The sequence below is a fragment of the Corvus brachyrhynchos genome, unplaced genomic scaffold, assembly GCF_000691975.1.
Source record: "Corvus brachyrhynchos isolate BGI_N302 unplaced genomic scaffold, ASM69197v1 scaffold100, whole genome shotgun sequence".
Taxonomy (NCBI): Eukaryota; Metazoa; Chordata; class Aves; order Passeriformes; family Corvidae; genus Corvus; species Corvus brachyrhynchos.
Genome location: NW_008236230.1, coordinates 257347 through 281726, shown reverse-complemented (window position 1 = coordinate 281726; position 24380 = coordinate 257347). Strand labels below are relative to the sequence as shown.

At 40.0% G+C, this 24380-nt stretch overlaps 1 protein-coding gene across 1 annotated transcript in view; it reads right to left on the bottom strand.

Annotated features, from left to right (window-relative positions):
- The window catches only part of LOC103624240, a 185494-nt gene that overhangs the window by 32283 nt on the left and 128831 nt on the right, over positions 1-24380 (bottom strand). The window contains exon 19 of the mRNA XM_017746911.1: positions 3482-3691. Within this exon, the coding sequence (XP_017602400.1) occupies positions 3482-3691 (210 nt within the window). The remainder of the gene's footprint in view (positions 1-3481; positions 3692-24380) is intronic.

Here is a 24380-nt window from a genome sequence, read left to right as displayed (position 1 = left end):
CAAAGAATATCTGCAGATACAGAAACATATCTGAAGTTAAAGTCACCAAGAGCTGAACACATGAATCTGAGGTAGAATTTGGCCTGGTGATTTCAGTGCTGCTCTCTTGCTCGTGCGTTTGGCAAGAGAAGCACTGCCCCAGACCTCACCAGCCTGCACACACACCTCAGTTAGCTAAATGTTAAGAAGCTACTGCTTGTGCTGGTGGTGCCCTCTGAACAATGCCTATATTTGCACATGCTTTTTCAAAGTTTTTATCATTTCTGTGTTGTTTTCTGCCAAATTGCTAATTTCCTCCTATTATACATACTATTTCTGAAGAACACCCACCAAAACCAGCACCCATCATGCTGTAAATGGCACAAAGCATTAAATATCTGATGGATAGATCTTAGTCCCCAAATGCCTGAATTCATGATGTTCCACTGCAGTATTTAGGAATAAGTGTTATGGCTCTCTCAGGTATGATTCCTGAAACTTACAGAAATTTAAAGCCTTTTCATTTGGCTATCTTCAGAGTTACATGCCTTCAGAGTTTCTTAATAAAAGTGAACAAACAAATGAAAATTTACACTGAAATAATTACATTTTCACCTTTGGTATGTTACTGTAATGAAAAGCAGGATTGTTTCACAGGAAGAAGGTGCATGTAACCCCCACTTCCTAGATGCTGTTGAATACTCCTTGCATTCTGCAGTTGTACAAGAGCACTAGCCCATCCAGAAGAAAAAAATAAGTGAAAATTGATTGTTTTCTTACTCTGTAGATGCTGCAGACCAGGCAGATGCATATACAATGGTAGGACTCATGACAATTGCCACAGATCACCCCTTTTCTTACAGGTTGTGTTCCTACAGTCCCAGGACAACATTTCATATAAATATCCTCTCTCTGGCGAGGAGAAAGAGGCTTGCTGGTCATGAGGAAAGAAGAAAGGCAGCTGTCATTCCTATGACAGGGAGAGAGAATAGATGACACTCTCTGCTCTTGCCACTGTGGAAGAAGAGCATTCCCTCCTTCACCAGTGCTGGAAAGGTGAGGAGAGGAGTGAAAAGCAAAACAGGAAGCCACCTTGTTTCTTTTGGTGAGGTGTTGTACCCATTCTGGCATAAAACAGGTAAGATTATGAAGTTATATTATGTAGGTAAATTTCTGGTAAAGAGAAATCTTATTTACACCAATGCGTGATCCAATGGAAGCTGATTAAATTTAGAATAAGAGGAGTTTTCTGCCCAAATAGACTATAAGGATCCAGAAAAATCTTTCCATTGCGTCACTGGGAGCAAAATACCTAAAACAGACTAGAGTTAGGTAAACTAAACTACCTGAGTCTTTAGAACTAGCTCTAGATACTCAAACTGAAAAGGCTTATACACAACAAGCTGTCAATAGAGGGAGCAGACTTAAAAGATTATTCCAAGAAACCCAGGTGCCTTTCATCTTCTACATTCTTAAAAACCATACAGAGATTTGCAATGTACCCTTCAGCTCCAAAACAATTTTCTAACCCCACTCAAGAACCCCTGCTTGTCTAGCTGCTGTAAAGGGGGAAAAAAAAATGTTCCTGAGAGGTGTCAACAGCAGCCAAGTGGTAAAGCTCAGGTGTATTTTTCCCCATGGCAGCAAACATCTCACTTGTCACTGTATAGTTTTAAAATTCATTAAATATTCCTAATTTGGAACTGAAGTAGAAAGCCCTGACCTATAAAACACACAAATGTATAATTACATCTGTTATCAGCTAAATGTAAGATCTGTATACGGGCTTTACTGCAATTATTAGTTAAGCACATTTCTTACATGTAATTGTATTTAGATCTACAAGTAAAAACACTGTAAAGCACGCATTGATCTCCTCAATTAGATGTGCAGCTTTCAAGACAATGAGGTAAGACTCAGTCATGGATTTTAGGGATAGGCTATGCTATGATCTGGTGTGGGAAACTACAGAGAAGTGGCTTGAGCCATCCACATTATGCAGTTCTTACTTTATGGATGCTGGAAGCTTCTCAAAAGCTCGCCTGGGAAGACAAAACTACATTGTATGAGAATGCATTTCTTCTCTCTCAGAAGTACAAAACAGATTAATGAGCTGAAACAGAGCACTAGGTTAAGATTGCCTCGGGTGTTCAAAGACCCTCCTTCCAAAGCCTGATGGAAGTTGATTGAAACCTCACCACTGAAAAGCTGAGAAGAACTTAATTGGGAAACACGACTCTGCAAAGAGCTAAATTTTAACAGGCAGAAAGTAGGAGTTGGGCTGCCTGGCTGGCCTCCAACATGGAAAAGGTGTTTTAGCAAAAGTCTAGGCAATTATTCACGTCGGAGTTTCTTCAAGAGACTTGGGCATGGACCTGGATTTGCCAGTTTCTTTGTTCCAGTAATTAAGTTCTAGTTCATGTAGGCCACATGCCTTCTCTTGTTTTCTTTGGCCAGCTCGAAGACTCTGGTGTCTTCACCCTGGTGAATCATAAGTTCCCCGGGCAGAAAACTATGTTTGGATTCCTTGAGGACAGTTTCCTTTAAATTAAATTTTCTTTAAAAAGCCAAGTAGGGCAAAGACATTAAGAATAAAATCTTTAATGAAGAAAACAGCCTTGAAACACTAACCAAAGGAGCAGAAGCAATGTTTGCCTCATGCTGGAAAGATGTACTTGAACCTTCACCTTAGAAGTGTGCAGCTGAAAACATTGTGCTTCATCATCATTTGTGACAGTTTTGGTAAAAAGATCTTAGTGATGATGCCCCCACTCCTTATCTCGGTAGGTAAAGTAATATTCTTTCAGTCTACTTTCTCTCAAATGACAATCTTTTTTTAAGAGTCTCTCAACACAAGACCAAAGGCAAAAAGGAAATGTTCTTCTTCAAAGCACTTAGAAAAAAAACGGTAAAGCAATGAACAAAATGCAGCCCATGAAACAAGTAATGGGTGATACGTCTCTTTAATAACATCCTGTATTGAATTTTAGTGCACAAGCTGCTGAAATGCTGACAACATCCAAGATTCAATCTAAAACATGCAAGATGCCAGTAGGTAATCTAACTGTGCTTTAGCTCTGTGTATCTGAGTACAAACTAAGTGAATGACCATACTTGCAGTAATAGCTGTCCATTAAATGTCCACAGCACTTACCCTGTATATTTATATATATATTATAATTCCTGTACAGAATAACCTTATGTGGTTCTAAGTGATATATATTTATAAATAATCTCTATGTGTGTAGTTTCAATGTATATCTTACATAATTGCCTTTAAATGGCTCTATAAACAATCTGAAATTGCCACTTTGCACTGCAAAAGCATTAACTCATTGATTATACACTACTATTTAGGAGTGAGGTCTTCCTATTGAAGCTTCCAGTGTGTATTTCGGGCAGGGTCAGGCACGGCCTATTGTCCTCTTTTGACTGTGACCCAGTTCTGAAATGCACCCCTTTGCCTTCAAAATCTGGCAGCGAGGAGCCTGCTCGGACCTACCTCAATGACAGCCCCATCAGGTAGCCTGAGGAAGTGCCGGTAGAGCTCCCGGAAGCCGCTGAGGTGAACCGTGTAGACACAGACGTGAACAGTGGTGCTACCCTTCCAGCTGGCTGCAGCGTCAGGGATTTCATCCTGGTGCTGGAGGTCACAGCTGGAGACACCAGGCTGGCTGGCGTGGTCCTTCCAGATGTAATCAGACACTGCCACCTAGTGAAACACGGCCCCCCCCGCCCCCCGGACACACGCACACACACACAGAGGCCCCCCACCCCCCACCAAAGGAACATATTTAATTAACTTCTGGCAAGAGCTTAACCGATTTAAAATGATTTTACAATAAATCTGCAAAGCTTGTACCATATGCAGTGCTTGCACACAGTTCTCTACTACATATTTTTTTATGACATAGATCTAAATAGAGGAGATAGACAAATCCCTAGTGTATATTCTATAAAGTTAATTCTGCACAGATGAAGCTGTAATTGACTCCCATATTAACCAAAAGTAGGGAGATCAAGCAGGGTAGGTTAAACAATAAAATGGCAATGCTAATTTAAAAAAAGAAGCTTCCCAAGAATTTTGTGAGCGAGTATTTGTATTTCTCTCTCTTTGAGAAGCCTTTGCTCCTGTACCCACAAGCACTTTTTAGTCTCTGATCTCTGTATAATATTAAAATAACCTTGTGCTGCTAACTGAATTGTAGATGAGCAGAGTAAATAAGGTGTATTTTAGTGCATTGTGTAAAGCTAGTTTATTAACAGTTACCTAGCTTCCTAGTTTGCTCTAAACATGTTTGCTTTGGTAGGTTTGGTATCCCCCTACATCAGTCTGCATTTCCATTTAACCTTTTCCATGTTAATTCTTTACACAGACTGAGCAGAATTCAAGACTTCAGACCCAGGATCATGGCAAAAGGCTTAAGCACGCTTTATCCTTAACTAGAAATTATGAGAAGCATAATTTTTATACTGTCCCTGAAGTGCAAGCATAAAGTTTTTAACCCTCCACTTTTGTAAGACCTTTTTGTCACTCATTTTCTCCCATGAGATGCTACTCCTGTTTGTGGAAGGAAGGGATTGGTGATGTTGGTACATCCTTACAGTACATCAGTATGTTCTTCCCAAACACTTCTATATAATGTAGACAAAATACCACTTTTGCTGGCCTAGCACATGCTTTTTCTTTCAAGGATGTGTATTACACTGGAAGAAATGATTGGAACTTACTCACAAAACTAGCTAAAAAAAGCTCTCATTTAAGATAGGTACCTCAAAACCTTCTTCTGCATAATTTTGCTTTTACTTTTTGCTGAAATGAAGAGCTCAGATTCTTATGAGAGATCTCAAAAACCAGATACAAATTTTTCCCCTCACTTGGGAAAAGTTAGATTTAGCTCAGTTTGCTTGAGTTCCAGTTCACAGTTCCTCAGCTGTTCTTACGCGTTACGAGGAATCCCATTAACTAGCACAGTGTGTCAATGCCACGATTCTGACGTGCCTTCTGCTATTATGAGCCACTGCCTTAGGAGAGGATTTGTTTTAGGTGAATTAAGAAAGCAAGAACACATATAGGAAATTATCTCCAACTCTTTTCCAGGAATGACAGAACAATAGGATACTTCATTTTAGCGCCAGCTTCCTTTTACATCAGTCCTAATCAATTTTTTTACATTTTAAAACAAGGAAAGGTCATCTGAAATTTAAGGTAAAATAAGGACAGTCAGAATTTTCCACACCAAAGCCTCTGGGGTTCAAAGGATTTCATTGAGGACAACCTGTCAGGAACATACAGCAGCCATAAGGACAGGACAAGCCCTGCATTTTTTTCTGTCTACCACACAAGCATGTTTTACATGTACTTTTCCAGAACAGGGGAGAGCATGGACCTTCCACTACTTTCTCACAAATAAATTACCACCTGTTTTTTCAATCAGTGCTCGATCTAAGTGTAATTTACAACATAAAATTACTGTGCAGGAAGCCAAAGCCATGTCACTCTAAACTTTGTGCCTGAGCCAACCTTCACCTTGCCAGGGCAAAGATCTTCTTTGGAAGTTCTTGACTCTGGGTGCCATCCCTGTGACACCATATCCATATGGGACCAGGTATGGCATCAGAAGTCTCTGTCTTGCCGCCTCCCCAAGAGCAGACAGTTCTGCAGGATAGTGGGAGTACACAAACCCATCTGACCTGCTGTCACATTTCAAGATCTGGTGAACTCCCTCTGAGGACACTTATGTGACTAGCCTACCTTTCCCCCACCAAAAAAAAAAGAAATAGCAGAGATTGATCATCTGACAACTGAAAGAGAAAAGGCACCACCAAAACTGATGGTGCTGTGGTGACTTGGGTAGCCTTGGTCTGGGATAGGCAGAAGAAAGGAAGGAAAGGGAACCCTTTGCTGGAGCGTCACTCATTAACCCTTCCTCAAAGTCACCTGCTAGTGTGAGTTTGCCTGAAGGCACTCTTCAATATGTGGAGGGATATAACACTTGAATAACAGTTCCAGGAGGGGGGAGCAGCTCTGTTTGTGGATGAGGATTTAGAGACCCCAGCACAGAAGGACCTTTCCATTCCCTCCTTGCTAGCACCATCTGAAAGTATTTGGCAGACAGATGTCCACTGCCTTGAAACTCTCAAAACACATTTCTGTGAAGTGATAGGTCACTAGCGAGCTGCTGTGGCCTACATAACCTGAAGTAAGCTCCAAAAGTAAACTCTACTGTCATCTGAAATTTCTATCATTAAGTTAATCAAAAATGTCCATTCATTTCTACAGGAATACAATATGAGTTAATAAATCCACTGAGACAGGCTAGTCAAGAGACTGTGCATATAGGACATGTCAGAGAAACTGAAGTTAGCAATGATCTAGATTCACAAGGGCTGACAAGAAACCACAAAATGCCAGAGCAGTGTACAGTAATCCTTAAATGAAATTCATCTTTCAGCAGAAAAACACATTAAGGATGGTAATTCAATGATAAAAGAGGCAGGCCAGAACAGGTTCAAATGCTGAATATTTCACAGCATAACTTAATTAAAGCCCGAGTGTGAGGCTGTTAATCGCTTTATAATAGTTCAGCTTGAAATGAGGTCTGAGTGCCCTTATAGTTTATTTGTTTATGTTATTATAATCATAAAAGGTTACACTGACCTAATGCAAATGTACAGTTTTCACTGGCCTTTGTTATATTGGCAGTTTTTTCTCCTTTTGGTCCTCCTATCTTCGCGCAAGTATGTGAAGGGAAGAACTGGGAGGAAGGGTCATGAATTTAGGTCAGATCAGATGATTCAGTAAGTCTCATGTGGGTTTAAGGCTTATTAATAATTTTAATACATTCTTCCTTGACAACAATGATTTCAATCACTGCTCCTTTAACGTACACTGTGATGTAGAAATACACAGGTTTTTAAAAGAGTGGAACATGCTTCTCCTACAAAAAAGGTAAATTACGTCAACCCTTTGGAAATTGCAGTGCCTAACCTACAAAAAAGACAAAAAAACTCTTGTAAGTACAAATAAAAATGTATTATGTTGTATAAATGTATTATGCCATACCAAGTGTAGAGAAATATGTTATCGAAGTAGAACACATTTTAAACACAAATATATTGATAAATGTATATTTATAAATATGTTACAGAACGGAGGCACAGCCAATTAATATTACCAATATTTCCTAGGTCAGGGTACAGAAAATGCCATGATAGTGTGTAGAGGTACTATGATGTTTTCTATTGTTTGACAGCTTTTGTGAGAGAAGAAAGGAAAGAGTATTTCCTCAGATTTTCTGAGCTGCAGTGGGAATGAGAGGAAGACTGACTTCTAGTGTCTTAAAAAACAGACATCAGCATAAAAAAAGTTCTTTTTAAAAAGTTGAGAAGTATACATGTATGTCTAAACACTTGATTATGATTAGTACTGATTCTTAACTGTTTGCAGCAGCATTATTACTAGCAATGTCATGTGAATCAATTCCAGCCTCATGCATTGCCACATGTATAAAAAAATTGTTTGAAAACAGTATTAAAGGAAAATACATAAAATGAGCAAAGTCGACCAAATCGACCAGTTGAGAATGCGTGGAATTGAGCGCTGGTCATGACAAATAATTAGCAAAAGTTACAAGATGTTAACTTTAGTCAAAAGGGCAAAAAAGTGTTGAAATTATAGAAAAAAAAAAAGACATCAAAAGTCGAGGGTGCTGTATTTACTTCAAGTAACTTTCATAAACATGGTAAGTGCATTTTCTGTGGTAAGAGTTGTAAATATGGGAATTACTGTCCTGGAGGCAATCTTTGTTAAACCAGCGTAGCTTTACAATTAAAAAAACAAAAGCTGGCTAGTGCTGACTTCTGAGAGAAGCACAGTACCCCTTAAGCATTACAAACCCCATTTCTGACAAACTGTTGCTAAAAACCTTGCCAGCAACTCTGGTAAAAGAAGAATTTACATGGAAATATCTAAAACCATCCTTCCAGTCCGTGTTTAGGGCACCTTGGTGGCATCCAGGTTCCAGTGAGAGTATCACTGGACCTCATGCAGAATTAGATGTGACAGTGGGGAAGGTTTCCAAGCCACTGTAGGAAGGATGGGGTACTTTACAAGTCATGAAAATGAACTCAGTTTGAATAAATCACGAAATTGGAGAAATGGCAAGCAAAGGCACGAACAAGAAAAGCTATTAGGACTGCCAAAAATCATACCATCATGAGCAAGCCACACCAGCGCTCCTCGTGTTTAACCCTTACACACACGAAGCACTCACACACATTTACACACATGCAGCAAACTTTGGTGGGGCGGCAGCATGTTCTCACACTCCTGGGGCCATAATGAGGCATGTGAGTGTCTCAGGTTAGCAAAGGCCTTTGTGGGCTCCTGGCAGATAACCCTTGCCAGGCACACATGGAGTATCAGCCATACCCTGACCTACAGAGCCTTCAAACCAGTGTGATACCCCCACCTCTGACTGCCCACAGTAACTCTGCAGAGAGATAACTCGTTTCTAGATCATCCTATTTATGAACGTAATGGACCAGCATAATGGACCAGTAGTATCCAGGAATTGTTTGTTTCAGTCAAATTATGAATGCCTGAAGCATTGCTGTTACGGTCTTCCCTGATTTATTTAACAAACAGACATGGACAGACTAAATGGTGAAAAAAAACATATACAGAGGATAACCTCTTTGTAAATGACTAAGGAGAAATCCCAGAATAGATTTATGGAAAGCGGCTTAGCATCATAACACTAGGAAACAGCAGCAGGTCTTTTTGTTTCTGATTTGCAATAACATCATACTTATGGATATGTCCAGTGAACAGCAATGAAGATCTTTTCTAGGGGATGATTTTCATCTCCTGTTTTTAGATATTACAAAGTGCAGCCACATATTCCCTGGCTACAGTGCAGCCATTGCTTGTGTAGTCTGCTGCTTACCATCCCATTTTTTCAGATCTAAATCTTTTGTGGTTTTAAATGTCCGCACTTCAGTCACCCATAAAAAATACACAAATGTAGAAATAGTCTCTTCCAAACAATAATAAATCTGGGGGAAAAAAGTCATTTGAAGAATTAAGTCAAGGAAAACTGATATTCAATTCAGCAAAAACCTTAGTGAGTAAAAATTAAAGGCCACAGCTTTCTTGCATTTCCTTGTGCATAGCAGTGTCTTTGTCCATTGATTTGCCCTAAGGAAAGGAGGTAAAACACATTTCCTTCCTATTCCAGAGAATCCTGCTATATTCTGAGCCTAGAGAGGGTTTGGTTCAGATGAGCAAGAGAAATCTCTCTCCATGCCTCATTTCCCAAATTTTATAAGGGATGCTGGAATCAGTTACTTAAGAAAGCATCTTCAGTAACTTCCAACAGACAGGATTTTATATACAAAAGTGTTTAGTAAAAGTTATTTTCCCTATGGAAGTCAGGATTTTAATGCATACAAGGGCATATCTGTGTAAATAAGAGGGTCTGCTGCTCATTATCTGTTCATCAACATTTGTTATTCATTACTCATGTGTTTACAAATGCAATGCAGTCAGAAAGCAGAAATAATACTATATGACTTTGGTGACCAAAAATACACCAGAAACAACAAATGGTAAATAGATCCATGGAGCAGTTCGTCCTATGGGATACAATTTGCCCACAGAAGATATTCTGTGAAAAATTTGTGAAAATAACCCTGACAGATCTGTGAGTAACAATGCAGTACAAAAATAATATGTAAACAGAAAACGAAGGAGCTAAGATTGTCGATTAATTGTTTGGCAGTGAGCATTTTATTTTTACTGTTTGGAACTGATTAAATGCAAAGAAAAGATAGTTAAAAGAAACAAGTCTGTGTTCACAGATTTCATTCAATTTGTCCAAGACCATGTGCATTCAAGATGTATGTCTGGGAATGAGACAGGCTTTTACTCACCTGTGACTTACATCAGATGGACAGATCTGTTCCTGGCAGCTTAATAACATTTTTAAACCTGGATCATTACATGGGCAGTAAATCAGCTGACAACTTAAAACTAAAATACATGGGACTAGTGGCTCCTAGTTGCATCTTCTTCAGCTTCAGAAAATTTCCTGCTGTGCAGGCAGTGGAATAGTGTGTCCTTGTGCTAGTGGTGTTGAACATTGTGTGAATGGTGCTCTTGAGGAAGGTGCCTTTTGTTGAGTGTCTGACCAAGTCTAAATTTTAATTTCTATTTTTCTTTCTTTTATTCAAACAACAGCAAAACTGCTGTAATGTTTTACTAAGAATCAAAATTTTCCTAGTTTGCCTGTTTAGATCCCTTGTTTCTTTTCAAGCAGATGGAAGGGGCTTAGGAAAATGAAGGTGGAAGAGAAAAGAAAATTTAAACACTTCTAGTAAAACATATCTGAACATCTGTGAAGGGTGGTTGTCCTCCTTTAGAAACACTGTAATTTTGCTCTGATCTTTCAGTAACCCTAATAAGTATCCTGACTACTCCAGCACAGATGTTAATTATTAGCAAACATTTACCACAGAAAGTATCTAGAATCTCTCACTAACACTGCAGCCCCATTGCTCCAGCAGCTGTAGAGACAGGTAGAAATGGGCTGCCTGCAGAACAAGGAGTTAACAGCCTGTGTTGACATCAGAGGACATTTATGGGGCTATTTGCTTTAACTGTCCATAAATTATCTCATCTGATTTTCCAAATAATCACCAGCAATCAGCTGCTTTCTTGCAGACATCACTGCAGAAATAAGCCATGGAGGAAGAACTGAAAGAAAAAGCTTTCACAAACACCTCCCTGGCAGGGTGGAGAGTAGTGGAAGGAAGGGCCTGACATATTTGTGTAAGCTGTGGCGTTAAAGTAAATGCTGGTTTCATTGTAGAAAAGCAGGGAAGAAAGAAAATGAGGGTGGCAGAGGTTTGGGTATTCCTTTGTGATCAAGGCTGACATTCTCCATTCTCATCTCACCCCCTCTGCCATCTTCACCCCAAGGATGCTTTTTCTGCCTCCACAGGGCCAGCATCCCAATTGCAAGCTCATCAGACACCAAACCAAAAGTGCCTCAATTGCTAAGGTATTTCCTTATTGTCAGTTTACTCCTTCTTTTTCCCATGCCAGGGTTTTATTTTTGGCTCTTGCAAACAGTTTAACCATGCTTGGCACTGATGCTTCTCTAGAAATCTAGGAATGTAAGTCCACTATAGCAAGTGGAGACAAAGAGTCAAAGGTTCAGGGCAGTTTGCATGAGCCTTCAACGGAGTATGCAAACCAGTTGGGTCTGCAAAACTTGCAAAAGAGACTTGCAAAAGAGACTTGCAAGATCAGCCTGTCTCCCAGGGCTGTCTGAGTGTACCAAGAGCCTCTCAGCAATGCCTTCTTCCCTGCTTCAGTTAAGAAACCAGATAGCAAGAATTCTTCTCACAAGAATATTTTCCACTTGTAGCACACTATTGCAAAAACAGCCTCTTTGTGGTATTTCAGCAGTTTTGTCTTCAGTTCAAGCAGGAACCATTAAATAAAAAAAAAATAATTTACAAACAAAGCAAAAATGACTGCTAGGAACCCTAAGAAATGGTTTATGGTACAACCTAAAGTTTTGGGCAAAGGTGTGGCATGATTTTATGCATGCAACAAAGATTCTGTTTGCATTTGATTTTACCTTAACTAGTTTGCTTTTCCTGAATTAGAAGTTACTGTCTGAGATATCCAGAAACAATTGTTGTGTATTAATGAATTTGATGTGCTTTTTTGGTAGAAAAATGGTTTAGTCTACTGTGACCAATTGTCTATTATAATGAAGCTTATTATTAATGGAGTATACTCTTATATCCTTATTTTTTCCTTCTCGGAAGATAGCAGAGTTCAGCATCCGATAAACATGTAAATTGCATTTTTCTTTTCACACAGGACAGATTTCAACTTCTGAACCAGCAGTCAACAAAGATTCCCCCAGCTGCTAGGAAAAAAAAAAAGTAAGTATTTGTGAAGAAAGGCATAATAAGATCAGAGGGAAGCCTGTCATAAAAATGCACATTGCATAATACATGATGGATCAGTTCTATTATTTAACTTTTGCATAGATATAACAATACAGAGATATGCTAACCATCATAGTCAGCATTAATTTACAGTGGGAAAAATAATTAGAATCTCACTTTTTCTGAAGAATGGAGTGAAAATGTAAACAATGCTTCCCTCCAGGCAAGTGCTTTATCAAGTTGACAGGTGCATTTGAATTTCCATGGGTGGGGGACATAATAGGTTATTTATGTGTCATTTTAATAGAAAGGCCCAACCATCAAGATGGACAGGAGACTTTATCAGTACTGCTGTTTGCAACTAATCCACCAATTTAATACCCCATGAAAATACCTGCAACAAAACCTGGACATTTTTCTTTTCCACTCCATTATAGGCAAATCAATATGGGTGCTATTCATCTCAAATCTTTGGCTCAGCAGGTGCCTACTACACAGAGCTCCTAACAACACTGGTGCACTGGCACAGCCACATAAACATAGAAACTTTGACCTCTGGTGCCATCAGTGACTCCACAACAGGATCACAACAGTGCACTTGGATCATTAGTTCACGATCAGATAGAAGTAAGCAAGAAAAAAATCTTTTTTCTAGGTTGTTTGCTTTTTTTTTTTCTTGTTTTGGTTTGGTTTTGAGAAGAAAAAATCCAGCAAAAATTTTTTAAAGTTTTTGATTACTATAATTTTATCTGAAGTAGCCACTCCCTAATTTTCACAAACAGTATATTCCTGGCTGGAGAATAGCCACAAGCCAGAAAAACATTATACATCTCCTAGCTGTAACATGTTTCTTTACACAAATTTTCCATGAAAAAGAAAGATGCTAAAATGTGTACTCCAGTCACACCTTCTTGTGCATTAGCACTGCTAAAGGCTGCCTTTTTTTGTCCTGTATAGGGCTGTGATGTTGAGTGACAGCCTCAATGTGACCAAGGGTAAATTTGGTAGCCATGCTCCAATTTCTTCTTCATCTTCCCTCCTTGGTACTGTCACATGTATGAGCACACAAGTTCCCCCTGTACTTATCTACACAGCTATTGCTGCCACATTTTTAACACACAGCATATGCTGACAGCCCCCCTGTCCTTCACTGGGGTGTGTGTGTGTCTGCACAGTCAAAATCAGCCTGAAAAAGTATTTTCCATTAGGGAATACTTTAAAAACCCCAACCTTTTTCAAGAGCTGAAGGTTTCCATTATTGCAAGTCCATCCTCATCTGTGTGCAAAAGTTCAGTTTCCAGATTCATGACCCACCAGGGTCTGCATGGACTGGAAAGACAGTCCCCAATGAGCTTGAAAAGCTTTAGAATAGATCTAGGGAGGATAGAGGTAATGAGATCATCCACCATTCCCATGTCCACTCAGAAGTGTGCTCTAGTTCAGAGATAATTCTTCTCTAACTCACACACATATGGCTCCAGAGATGTTTCAAGTATATAACTGGAAGTATCTTTACACCCCCTGGGTAATTCCTCAGACTAGCTACTCCTGAAACTTTTTGCAAAAGCAAGCAATTCATAAGGACATAAATTTGATTAAAAACAGACCTGAGACATTTCCTATGCTCAGTCTTTCAGTCTGCAAAGCTCATGAATCCCTGTGGTTAATTAGGAAATATTACTCATAGTAAGATCTAGTTATAATAAAATGTATGTTGCCTGAACATAGCATCTTAATAAGTTTCAGAAACAGTTACTCCCCCATTTTCCTCCCACAACTTCTCTCTTGGTGACCATGTTTTCTGGTAGGAGGACAATGCCCCTTCTCCCACTTGCAGAGAAGGACTGCATGCTGCCTTCTCTCCTAGGGGTCATTGAGGTGCTTACAGCAGTGAGGCTGCCGGCCAGATGTAATCCCCTGGGAGCAGTGCCAAGCAGTGCTTACATGTGGGACAAGGGAAGAGAGCCCCAGGAAAAGCACACAGGGGAGGGCATAACTTGAGCCCTCAGTCCACAACTGGGGGAGGTAATAGCTCTTTCCTATGTGAAAGCACCTTATAGTTCACTCATATATTACCACAAGAGGTATATCACAAATTATGAATGGTAAAGTATGGAAAAGAAACCCAAATAAATTAACTCAGTCTCAATATTATTAAAAGGAAGCTCAGTCTGGGTAGAAAATTGCAGTATCAAGGAGACAAAACTGCAGGCTGTTGGGTCGGCAAAAGGAACAAAACTGGAAGTCTAAATTTTAACAAAGAATTTTTACAAGTATCTATTTTTTACTCTGCTTGGATAGCAACTCCTTCCACAAATCATGTAAGGAATGTAAGCAGAATGTCACTTCATTACATCAGATAGTGGATACTGAGCAGAAAGATGACTGTTTGCTCCCTAATGATTTTGCTTCAATTTTGATAGCTTAACATAGGACAGGTTTCTTACCCACTCACAGAACTAATGAGAGAGGTTCCTATTTTATACTAGATTTTTATTATGTAGTGAAGATATAAAAAAAGGTGAACATTGAAAATTACTGTGGTCTGAGTAAAGCTGGCTAAGCTTACACTACATGGAATACAAAAAATAGCACCTATAACTGACACATTTTCCTTCGAAAGGGCAAATTTTGATAAAATTATTAGTAAAATTAACAATAGGTCTTTAAAAATATAGATCTAATGTCTTTTCACCATTTTTATCTAATAAAATTTTATGCTTCTTACAGTGGAATTTGTATCACATTATATAAATCTTAAATTTCAGTGGAAAACATAAACTATCATTGTTTAGATAATATACGGAAGTTATTTAATATCTCATTAAAAATACGTTTTCTGCTTTGCATGTGTGCTTGATTCACTGCATCTCTGGTGCTTTTATGCTGGTGTAGCTACTTTGATCAAGTAAAATTAGAGTATTGGACAGCAACACAGGAATGTATCATGCCCATATATTTTATGTTATTTAACTGCAACCAGAACATTTCCCCATTGTCATAGAAAAACATATCAATCTGCAGAAAACTAAGCATAGAAAAACATCAATCAAATTAGTGTATTATTCAAGAAGAAGAGTGGCAAGTGCACCCAAGAGTAATGTAATGCCTTCTGAAGTTGGCAGAACTAACAAAAACTTGGCTGATACTTCTCAAGGACCGAAAGCACCAAGAGCTGGTTTCTGTGTACCGAAATTGCTTTAGATTGATTTGACTGTTCACACGAGTTTTTTGGTACATGCAGAAGTGTGAGTTTCCAATCAGAACATAATTTCTCAGCTCTTTGCTGGTTCCTTTTCTCAATATGTGGGATGGGGTTCTTGTATGGTTATGGCTGAACTCCATTCAAAGTAAATCAGAAAACACTCAGCATATCTCTTACTTCAAGCACATTTTGATGGTTTGGTTTTAGGGAAATACTTCCAAAAGGCTGTTGACTTCCAAAGTCTTAGCACATAGAAAATGGGGATGCTCCATCTTTTTCTCAAGTCAAAATATATTTTGAGAAAAAGTAATGAAAAAAAAATATTTTGAGACATTTTTTGGGAGTTTATCTGGGAAAGGGTATTTGCAATTTTTTTCTTATTAAGGACTCATTTCTCATCATTGTAAGAGGATCAGCAGTCTTGCTTGACTCTCCTCTTATTTAAGCAGTTTCCAGCCAACTGTAACTTGCAATTCCAGTTAAGATTACAAATTAAAGATCAGGCTATGTAAGTATGCAATCATCCATTAAAGCACTCTTCTCTTTGCCCATACTATTTGCCTCCTTGAAGCAGGACGAGCTCCAGGCATAACTAAAGCAGGCAGATACCTGGGACATGAGTTTTTCTTCTCCATCTCTTTTACCTGCAGCAGTGGCCCAGCAGCCAGACTGATGCCTGCTATTGCAGTCAGGGAAGATCACTGTACTGGACTGCTCCTCTAGAGACAGCAAGACCAGAGGCAGCTTGGGAGTCCCTATCATAATTGTGATGCAGCAGCTGAAACCACTCTGTCCCTGGGGTAGCAGCATCCCATTTTATCTGTGCTGCAAAGAAATCTTGAATTTGGCATGGACTGATGGCAATAAGGTTTGTTCTTCTGGATGTAGCTTAAAGCAGACAAGTGCTGTAGTGTCCTGTCTGGCAAAAGCCATTTCAACAGAATGCTAATTTGACTCCCAGAATTCGATTGTGTGTGGTCCCTTGGAACCTGAGCTATCTTAAACCCTAAAGTGTGATGTTTAATAACCAATTTCACAATCCCATTTCTGTTTCCTGGGTTAACACTAGTGTTTGTGAAACAAATGGCCTCTCCAACTTCCAGCGTAAATGGATTTATATATACAATAATTCATTAAAATAGAATGGCTGGAAGAACTACTTTCATCTTCTCTGCCTTGAGATGTTGCAGCTCCATTTTCTAGACTTGTGTTTTCCTCACAGTTTGTTCGTACCCCACAGATATATTATGCATGTAATATATGACTCTTTACTGATCCATTTATCCTCCTGTAACTCTCAGAGATAATTTTATCTATTTCCCTTCAAGTTTTTCATCTGCACATCAGTATCTTCTGCTTTTTGTACTCAGGAAGATGACAAAAGAAAAACCATAGAATCACAGAATGGTTAGGGTTGGAAGGGACCTTAAAGGTTACCTAGTTCCAATCCCCCCTGCCATGGACAGGGACACCTTCCACTATACCAGATTTCTCAAAGCCCCATCCAACCTGGCCCTGAACACTTCTAGGGTTGGGGTCTCCACAACTTCTCTGGGCAAGGTGTGCCTGCGCCTCACCATCCTCACAGTAAAGAATTACTTCCTAAAATGTTCTCAAAAGTTCCTGAACAGATAGCATCTAAGGGAGAAGCAACTCAATTAGGTTCTGGTGCACCATGCAACAGCATGTCCTCACATTCTTGTTGGTGGTTTGGAAATTTCAAGACTGCTAATAGAGTCAGCCACTATGTGGGAAGTAAAAAGAAACCAAAATAAGCAATGGGCATTGTTACAGTCCAGTTGGTCTCAGGCAGGAGGGAAGACTTGCAGTGGGTTAAAACCTCAAAGATGTTGTACAAGAGACTATATCCAGACTAAGAGCTATGTTATACAGCAGGAAGGTATCAGGTGAACTATAAAACTGCATCTGCACAGCAGAAGAAAGATGCCTGAACTTAAATATTTTGAGATCATTATTATCTTTAATGTTTTAAGTTTATTTTTGCCAATACCTGATGGAAAAAAAAGAACATGCTTCTTTCATGGCTAACTTCTACGCTGTTTTAAGTTCCACTTCTATACTGGTTACATATGTAAAAAAGAAAAGGTAAATACCATAAATTTACTACAAATTTTATAGAGAGTTTAGACAGCATTAGATGCTCAGCTACCTAACAAATTACTTGATCTTTGTATCTTGTTCAGATAAAGGATTTAGAAGTGGCAAAGAATAAGGAAAAAGCAATTGAAGTGGTATGAACAAACTATGTTGATTTAGAAACCAAGACAAATAAAAAACATTACAATAGAGTCTCAAAAAGTTATGTTTGCAATTTAAAATACCCATAGGGCAGATCTGACTTACATGACCAACACTTAATGTATAGTACATGATAAGATGACACATGCAGCTTTGAAACTTGGCAGTAATTCAGAAAAAGAATACTTTGCTGGCCATTAACAATTTCTGAGCAATGTATTCATTTGTTATATACGCCTGTAGTTGAGTTCCTGAGTGATTATAGTTATAACAGTGTCTTCTTGTGTAATCTTAGGACACCAAAAGCTGCACTGCAAAATGAAACTAAGGATTAATAAATGAGCTCTCTCCTTGCTCATGCTAACAGTACACTAAATTCACATCCTGAGTTTGCTTTCTGCTATTAAATGCAAATGAAGAGAAGCTGCCACAGATCTACAGGGGTGCAAATGGTAAAAGAACTGGGCTTGCATTTTTGTAAAGGGCCTTGAGGGGTGTGTGGGTGTAGGTGTGTGTGTGTGGGAGCAGGGAGGAGAAGCAGTATGAGCATTGTACTGAAATATTTTAGCATGCTTTAATGCACCTAAATAGTCTCATACAGGGAACTCAAACTAAAATAGTAGGCAACAATGAGAAATCATATTTTCAGTTTAACGCTGGCAAAGTTTAAATAATAACTCAAGAATCAGGGTTGTTGGCTTTTATGTTTTTGTTTGGGGAGGGCTTTTTGGAAATGCATGCATATTTTTCAATGGAGCTGGTACTGACTTGCAGCTGTTTGATATTAGACACAAGACCTACCAGCCTTCAAACCTCACATTAGAAACAGACCTTAGGCCAAGTTGTGTCTTCGTTTAGACCTTGGCAACCCTGCTTACATCAATGGGGGTAATTTGACCTCTCATTTGAATAACGCAGTGCAGTGATATGGTTCTGGTTTATATTTTCTGTGATTGTTCCAGTTTAAATGCAACAACTCCCTGGACTGTGTGCAAGATGAAAATGCCTTCCGGAGGTAACAGAAGCACAGATACGGGAATCATGTCTGATCGGACAAATCATGTGGCAGGCACAGGTGACAGCACCTTGCTAGTCTGGCAACAAACCTACCTGCTAGGACCTCTCCTTGCAGTGAAAAGATCTGAAAGGTACTGTGGGTGATGGCAAGGCAGCAGGAACTCAGAGCAGAGGGATCAGCTTCCTGGCACAAGTGAATTATGTGCATGTACATGATCTTTACAATGAAGAAATATCCCTTCTCTCTCTTCACCAGACACAGTAAAGTTCTAGAGTAAGCAAAATTCAGCCCAGACTAGAGAAGAAAACTTTCAGTTGAAAGAACTGCATTAGAATAGGATTACTGAGATAGTAAATATGCTTTAGTAATCCACTGAAGACATATCCTAGTTGATTGTATCATTATTTCTCTGAATTTAGGGAAGTTATGAAAATGGTTGTTTGTGCTCTAAAACAACTTTTACTCCCTTATGGAAATGGAGTATTAGAATCCTTCAGGAAATAAGCAAAAGTCTATGACCTATGGTAGCTTTCAACATCACATGCTTAATACAGATATGAAAACCAAAATGTCATGGGGTTGCAAACATGAAAAAATACAGTGAGCTCTCTGTTTATTTTTGTTGTTTCGTTTATTCCACAAAATATCTCCTTGTTCAATTGCAGTGATAATGATTCTCCAAAAAAAACGTGGGTTGAGAGTCTGAATCCTAAGCTTTTAAGTTAGAATCTCTGCCTGACTACACATCAATCAGAAAAAACCCAACAAACTCTAGTCATGACATCACCATGAAAACACAATGAACGGATTTGAGCTGCAGTATCTTTGCCTTTTTCAAGAATTTTCATTCGGTTTTGTTTAAACTGTTCTACCTTTCTTGTGCAGGCAGAAAAGAGGCTTGTTCCATGAAACTAAAGAAAAACAAAACAAAACAAACTTTTAAAGCCAAAACATTTAGCTTAATCCGTCTCTAAATCCTATCACACATTCAACAAATTACAATACTAACCCTTACTGGCCAGAGATGAGGCAATACATGGCATACCAAGCAGAGTTCCTCCATGGTAGCTTAAAGGGCACTGTCAGGTTTGAAAATCATAAATCCCTTTCTCTTTGTACACTGCTCAGGCCTTTTCATGCTGCTCTGGCACACCATTAGGCCCAAGCTACAGCTTTTCTGAGATGCCAGAACAACATAAACGAGAGTCAGACTCCAGACCCTTACAACAGACTACTTGCACCACCACCAGTGCAAAAGCAGAGTTTTTATTTTCTGGCAAGTCTGACTTACATGTTTTTATGGTGTTTTGCATTCAGCTTGGACAATAACTAAAAATTTAACAGGCATTTATAGTAAATAATAATGATGGAAGTATTGCCTCACCCTTGATCGCTTACCCTCTCCAGTACCCCAGCATCTGGAGTGTAAACACTGCAGAAGAATTTTGTATTTACAAAAAAGATGCCAGTGTTGTGATTTGGTTTTGAGGCATTTTGTTTCTTATTTGCCATTTTTGGTTTTTTTCTCCTCCCTCCCTGTCGCCTCCCAAAAGCCCATTCCATTTGCCTTTAGTTTTTATCACAAAGTACTCATTTGGAAGCTACCCAAAGGGTTGATTTCAAGTATTTAATATCACGTACAAATAAATTAACACCAATGAGACACTGAAATCAATGCAAAAACTGCTCTTAAAATGTCTAAAAGCTGTTTATAGCTTCTCAAGCTGGATGTACACAAGTGGTATGAATCCTGGTCCACGTGCATGCTTTTCATAATGTAAATGCAGCAAGAGGAAATTGAGGGTAAAGACTCAAAAACAGTCATAATCCGTTGTCATATCATTCTTGCTCATGCACATGTGTTTATACTTTTACTTGCAAAAACTGATCAAGAAAATATTTTGGATACTTTTTTATTGCTGGGCCTCCTTTTCTTTTAGTCACTTTGTACAACATCTAACTGCGTGCCTCGAGTTTCTTTGTAAGAACCTCCATGGTCTGGGGTTCTCCAGCCATGAAGCATTCCGTACAGGGAGCCATGGCACCTTGGTCCCTGACCCAGCACAGCTAAGGATCTCTGTCCTTAGATGAAGAGTGATGAAAAGTGATGAACAGGGGTCATTTCAACCTGCTAGGAAGCTCTGCAATAGGTTTCTGCTCTCCCCATGCAGGCTAAAACACCCTTTCAGTCACTGGCAGCACATCTGGTCAGTTTAAAGATATCATGAAAACTTGCAGTGCTTTTCTGATGAGCAGTATGCCTGTGCCACAGTGGGTACTCATCATCCTTCAGATATGTGATTGTACATCTATTTTCTTTCAAGAATGCTTCTCAAATCCTAAAATTGCCCTCCTCTGCACACCCATGTTGAGCTGGCACCACCACAGTGGTCAGGACTCTCTTGTTCAGGTAAGAACAAAAAGGTTATCCTGGCGCCTACTTGTTGCAGAGGTCGGGGGCCAAGAGATGGCAGAAATGGTCAGGCAAGCACAAGGAAGCCATGATACTGAGAAAGAAAACCCTGGGTTAGCCAACCATGTCCTGGGGAGCATCAGGCACAGCATGGCCAGCTAGTCCAGGGAGAGGATTGTCCCGCTCTGCTCTGCACTGAGGCGGCCTCACCTTGAGTCCCGGGGGCAGTTTTGGGCACTGCAATATAAGAAAGATATTAAGCTCTTAAAGAGCATCCAAAGGAGGGTGAGGAAGATGATGAAGGGCCTTGAGGGGAAGCCATATGAGGAGTGGCTGAGGTCACTTGGTCTGTTCAGCTTGGAGAAGAGGAGACTGAGGGGAGACCTCATTGCAGTCTGCAACTTCCTTGTGAGGGGAAGAGGAGGAGCAGACACTGATGCCTTCTCTGTGGTGACCAGTGACAGGACATGGAGGAATGCCCTGAAGTTGTGTCAGGAGAGGTTTAGGCTGGATATTAGAAAAAAGTTCTTCCCCCAGAGGGTGGTTGGGCACTGGGACAGGCTCCCCAGGGAAATGGTCACAGCACCCAGCCTGACAATTCAAGAAGATTTGTGCTCTTGGGCATGTGGTGTGATTCTTGGGGCTGCTCTGTGCAGGGTGAGGAGTTGGACTCAATGATCCTTGTGGGTCTTTTCCAAATCAGCATATTCTTTGATTCTCTGATTCTAAGAAGTTTGGAATGGAAGAAAACAAGAATGGATGGGGCTATGACAGAAAGAACAGAGCTTTCGAGAAGGCACTTTTAAAGTCAGACATCCCAGATCTTTTCCCATTCCAAAGATCTCTTTCTCTGTCACTGGAACAAGCAATTTGGTGTTGTGGATACCACAGACTCAGATATTCTGAAATGGGGGATGCTGACAATACCAAAAACCATAAGATCACCTCATCGAGGAGGGCATTGAGGCTGAACCAGGCTGTATACAAATACATTGCTCCAATCCTGGCACTGCTCTTTGAAGGGAGGAGTGATCCAGAGAGTTCTGCTGCATGCTGGTGGAGGTTCTGGCTCCCTCATCCTGTGGAAGGGCCTGATGAATTATGCAGGGCTTATGTCAGCATCACGCCTACCTACCGAGCCAAGGGCACCCTGTGCTATCTGTAGCCCTGAAGGCCTGCACACATCCAATGGATGCTGCCCAGACTTAAGCATGAGGTGGGATAACTTTTGCTGATAAAATATTTCCCATCTGTCTCAAATACTAACAATTACCTGAACCCCACAAAAACCACTTGAAAAGACACGAGTTCTCAAACAGCAAATTAACTAACATCCTCCAAGTTGTTATTCAAGCTGCAGTACACACTGCTTCAAACAATGCCATTTATAAAGCGATAATGAAAGGAACTAGTCTATAAACCTTTCCCTAGCGGCAGGAGGGCTTAGGCTCCCAGGTTCACAAGCCTTCAGTTTATTTGAAGCCCATCAGACTTCAGCAAAGAGGAAACAATCAAGGTAAAGAGAAGAGTAATCCTGAAAAGCTTAACAAGGCACTACCGTGTATGTTTTTTTCTCTGCCTATATTGACTTTGAGACAGAAACCAGCTTTCTACCTTTACTACATTATTTCCCACTTGTTAAATGGCAGTGCATAGCCCAAGTGTGTTCAATAAGGCTAAAATAAGCATCCTTCTTTGTGAACTAGTGAGGTAAGGATCCAGTTGGCAGGCTTGCTCTCTCAGGCAAGACTCATTAATACAAAAGGGGGTTTATCTGAGAAAAGTCTAAATTACGAGTTCTAAATGGGTAATCTCAGCTGCAAAAGAAAACAAGGCTGGGGAGGTTTTTATGCCGTGACTGAGCTTAAGCTTCAAGCCTGCAGGCTAGCGCTACTCAGAGTGTTTCTGATGGGATAATTTTCTATGCAAAAAGACTGATTCATTGAAGAATTACTCATGTCATGGCCAACGTGCCAATTTCAATGGCCGTTCATCTGACAGGCGCAACAACCCCTTCTGAAATGTTTTAAATGACCAGGTGCAATTTTCCCATTTTTAAATAACCTTTCATGGTTACTCTAGCCAGACAAATGCCCTGCAAAACCAGATGAGCTGCTCCCACTGCTGTAGTCTAGGCAGGGTTCAGGAGGAGCACAGCTCCCTAAGGCGCTGCCTAGCTTTGCCCTTTCCCTTTTCCTCTCTCATTTTGAGGAAAAAGTCCTAGTGCCTGACCATAGCACAGAAATGTTATATCAATAAGTTGATCCTAGTCACTGGGTAAATTGTGCACTTTAGGGCTACAGTCAGGGATCCTGATGTGCAAATAAGTCCCTGCACCCAGTCACTGGAGGAGTAAACACCTCAGAAGAGCTGTCAAGGTGATCCCTAAGCCTTAGGTTAGGAACAGTGAGAAGCATTCAAAGCCAACAGGAGAGGAGACCCTAGGATTCATGTGGAAAGTAGATTGTCTGAACAGTGCCCATTATGATCAAGATGTTGTGAAGCTCAAAATTTTGCTCCATCTTCATCAGAGCATGCCAAACTTAGGAGCTGCCAACTTTTTCTCTTGACCATTTCTTGATATTCCTCTCCAGAATGGTAGTATTTTATTCAAAAAATGTAGATTTTTAAAAGTCTATTCTGTTTTGGACAAACCTAAGTTTCAAAACAATAAATCTGTAAAACCTGCTGTACTTATATGTCACCTGAATGGGACGATTATTCCTCTCTGGCCACCCCACCTGTCAGATTTTCCATTAATATTAATACACAAACCCTTACAAATGCAACTCCCATTTAACTGTTTAGGCGAATATTTTGCAAGATGAAAAGAACAGCTTTCAAAATACAGGAAAAATCCAGAGCACGCGACCACATTTCACAGGTCAGTGGCTGGGATAGCAGGAGCTGCTGAAGGAGAGCTGAAGGAACAAACTCGCTCAGGGGCATTTTAGCACTCTTGTGATACGATACCCGTATTCATCAGCATGCAACAATCCCCTCTCCAGATGAAAAACAGTACAGATCATGTTCCTAATAAAACAGCCAATTTGCCTCCTTCTCTTTTTTGTTGTTGGAAGGAATTCCTTACAACCTCACCTCCCTGGGGCATGTCTTCCTCTCCCTCTTTGTCAATCAGGAGAAAACAAGGCTCTGTGCCACAACAAAGTCTTGCTGGCTGGCCTCAGAGACACTCACACCAGGTTTCAGTCAGACCCAGGAAATTACTGTTGGTTTAGATGCCCTGATTTTTGCTAAGATAGGAAAAATGATGTAGATGGGAAGCATGGTGAGAGCACATTTGTGCCCTGACAAACACGTCAGGGTGAAAATCGTGACCCCCTTCAGGAAACTTCAGCATATAAGCTCTGGACAGTGCTTTCAGGCTTCAGCAGACGAAGGCTAATCCTTCCCCTATATTTCTAAGCTTCAAAGGGTAGCTATTTCAAATCTTGTGCCAGAGCTGGGGTTTGTAGCCTGCTGAGACCACAGGTTTTAGCATATCTATAGCAGGAAGGACAGGTATCCTCGCTGAG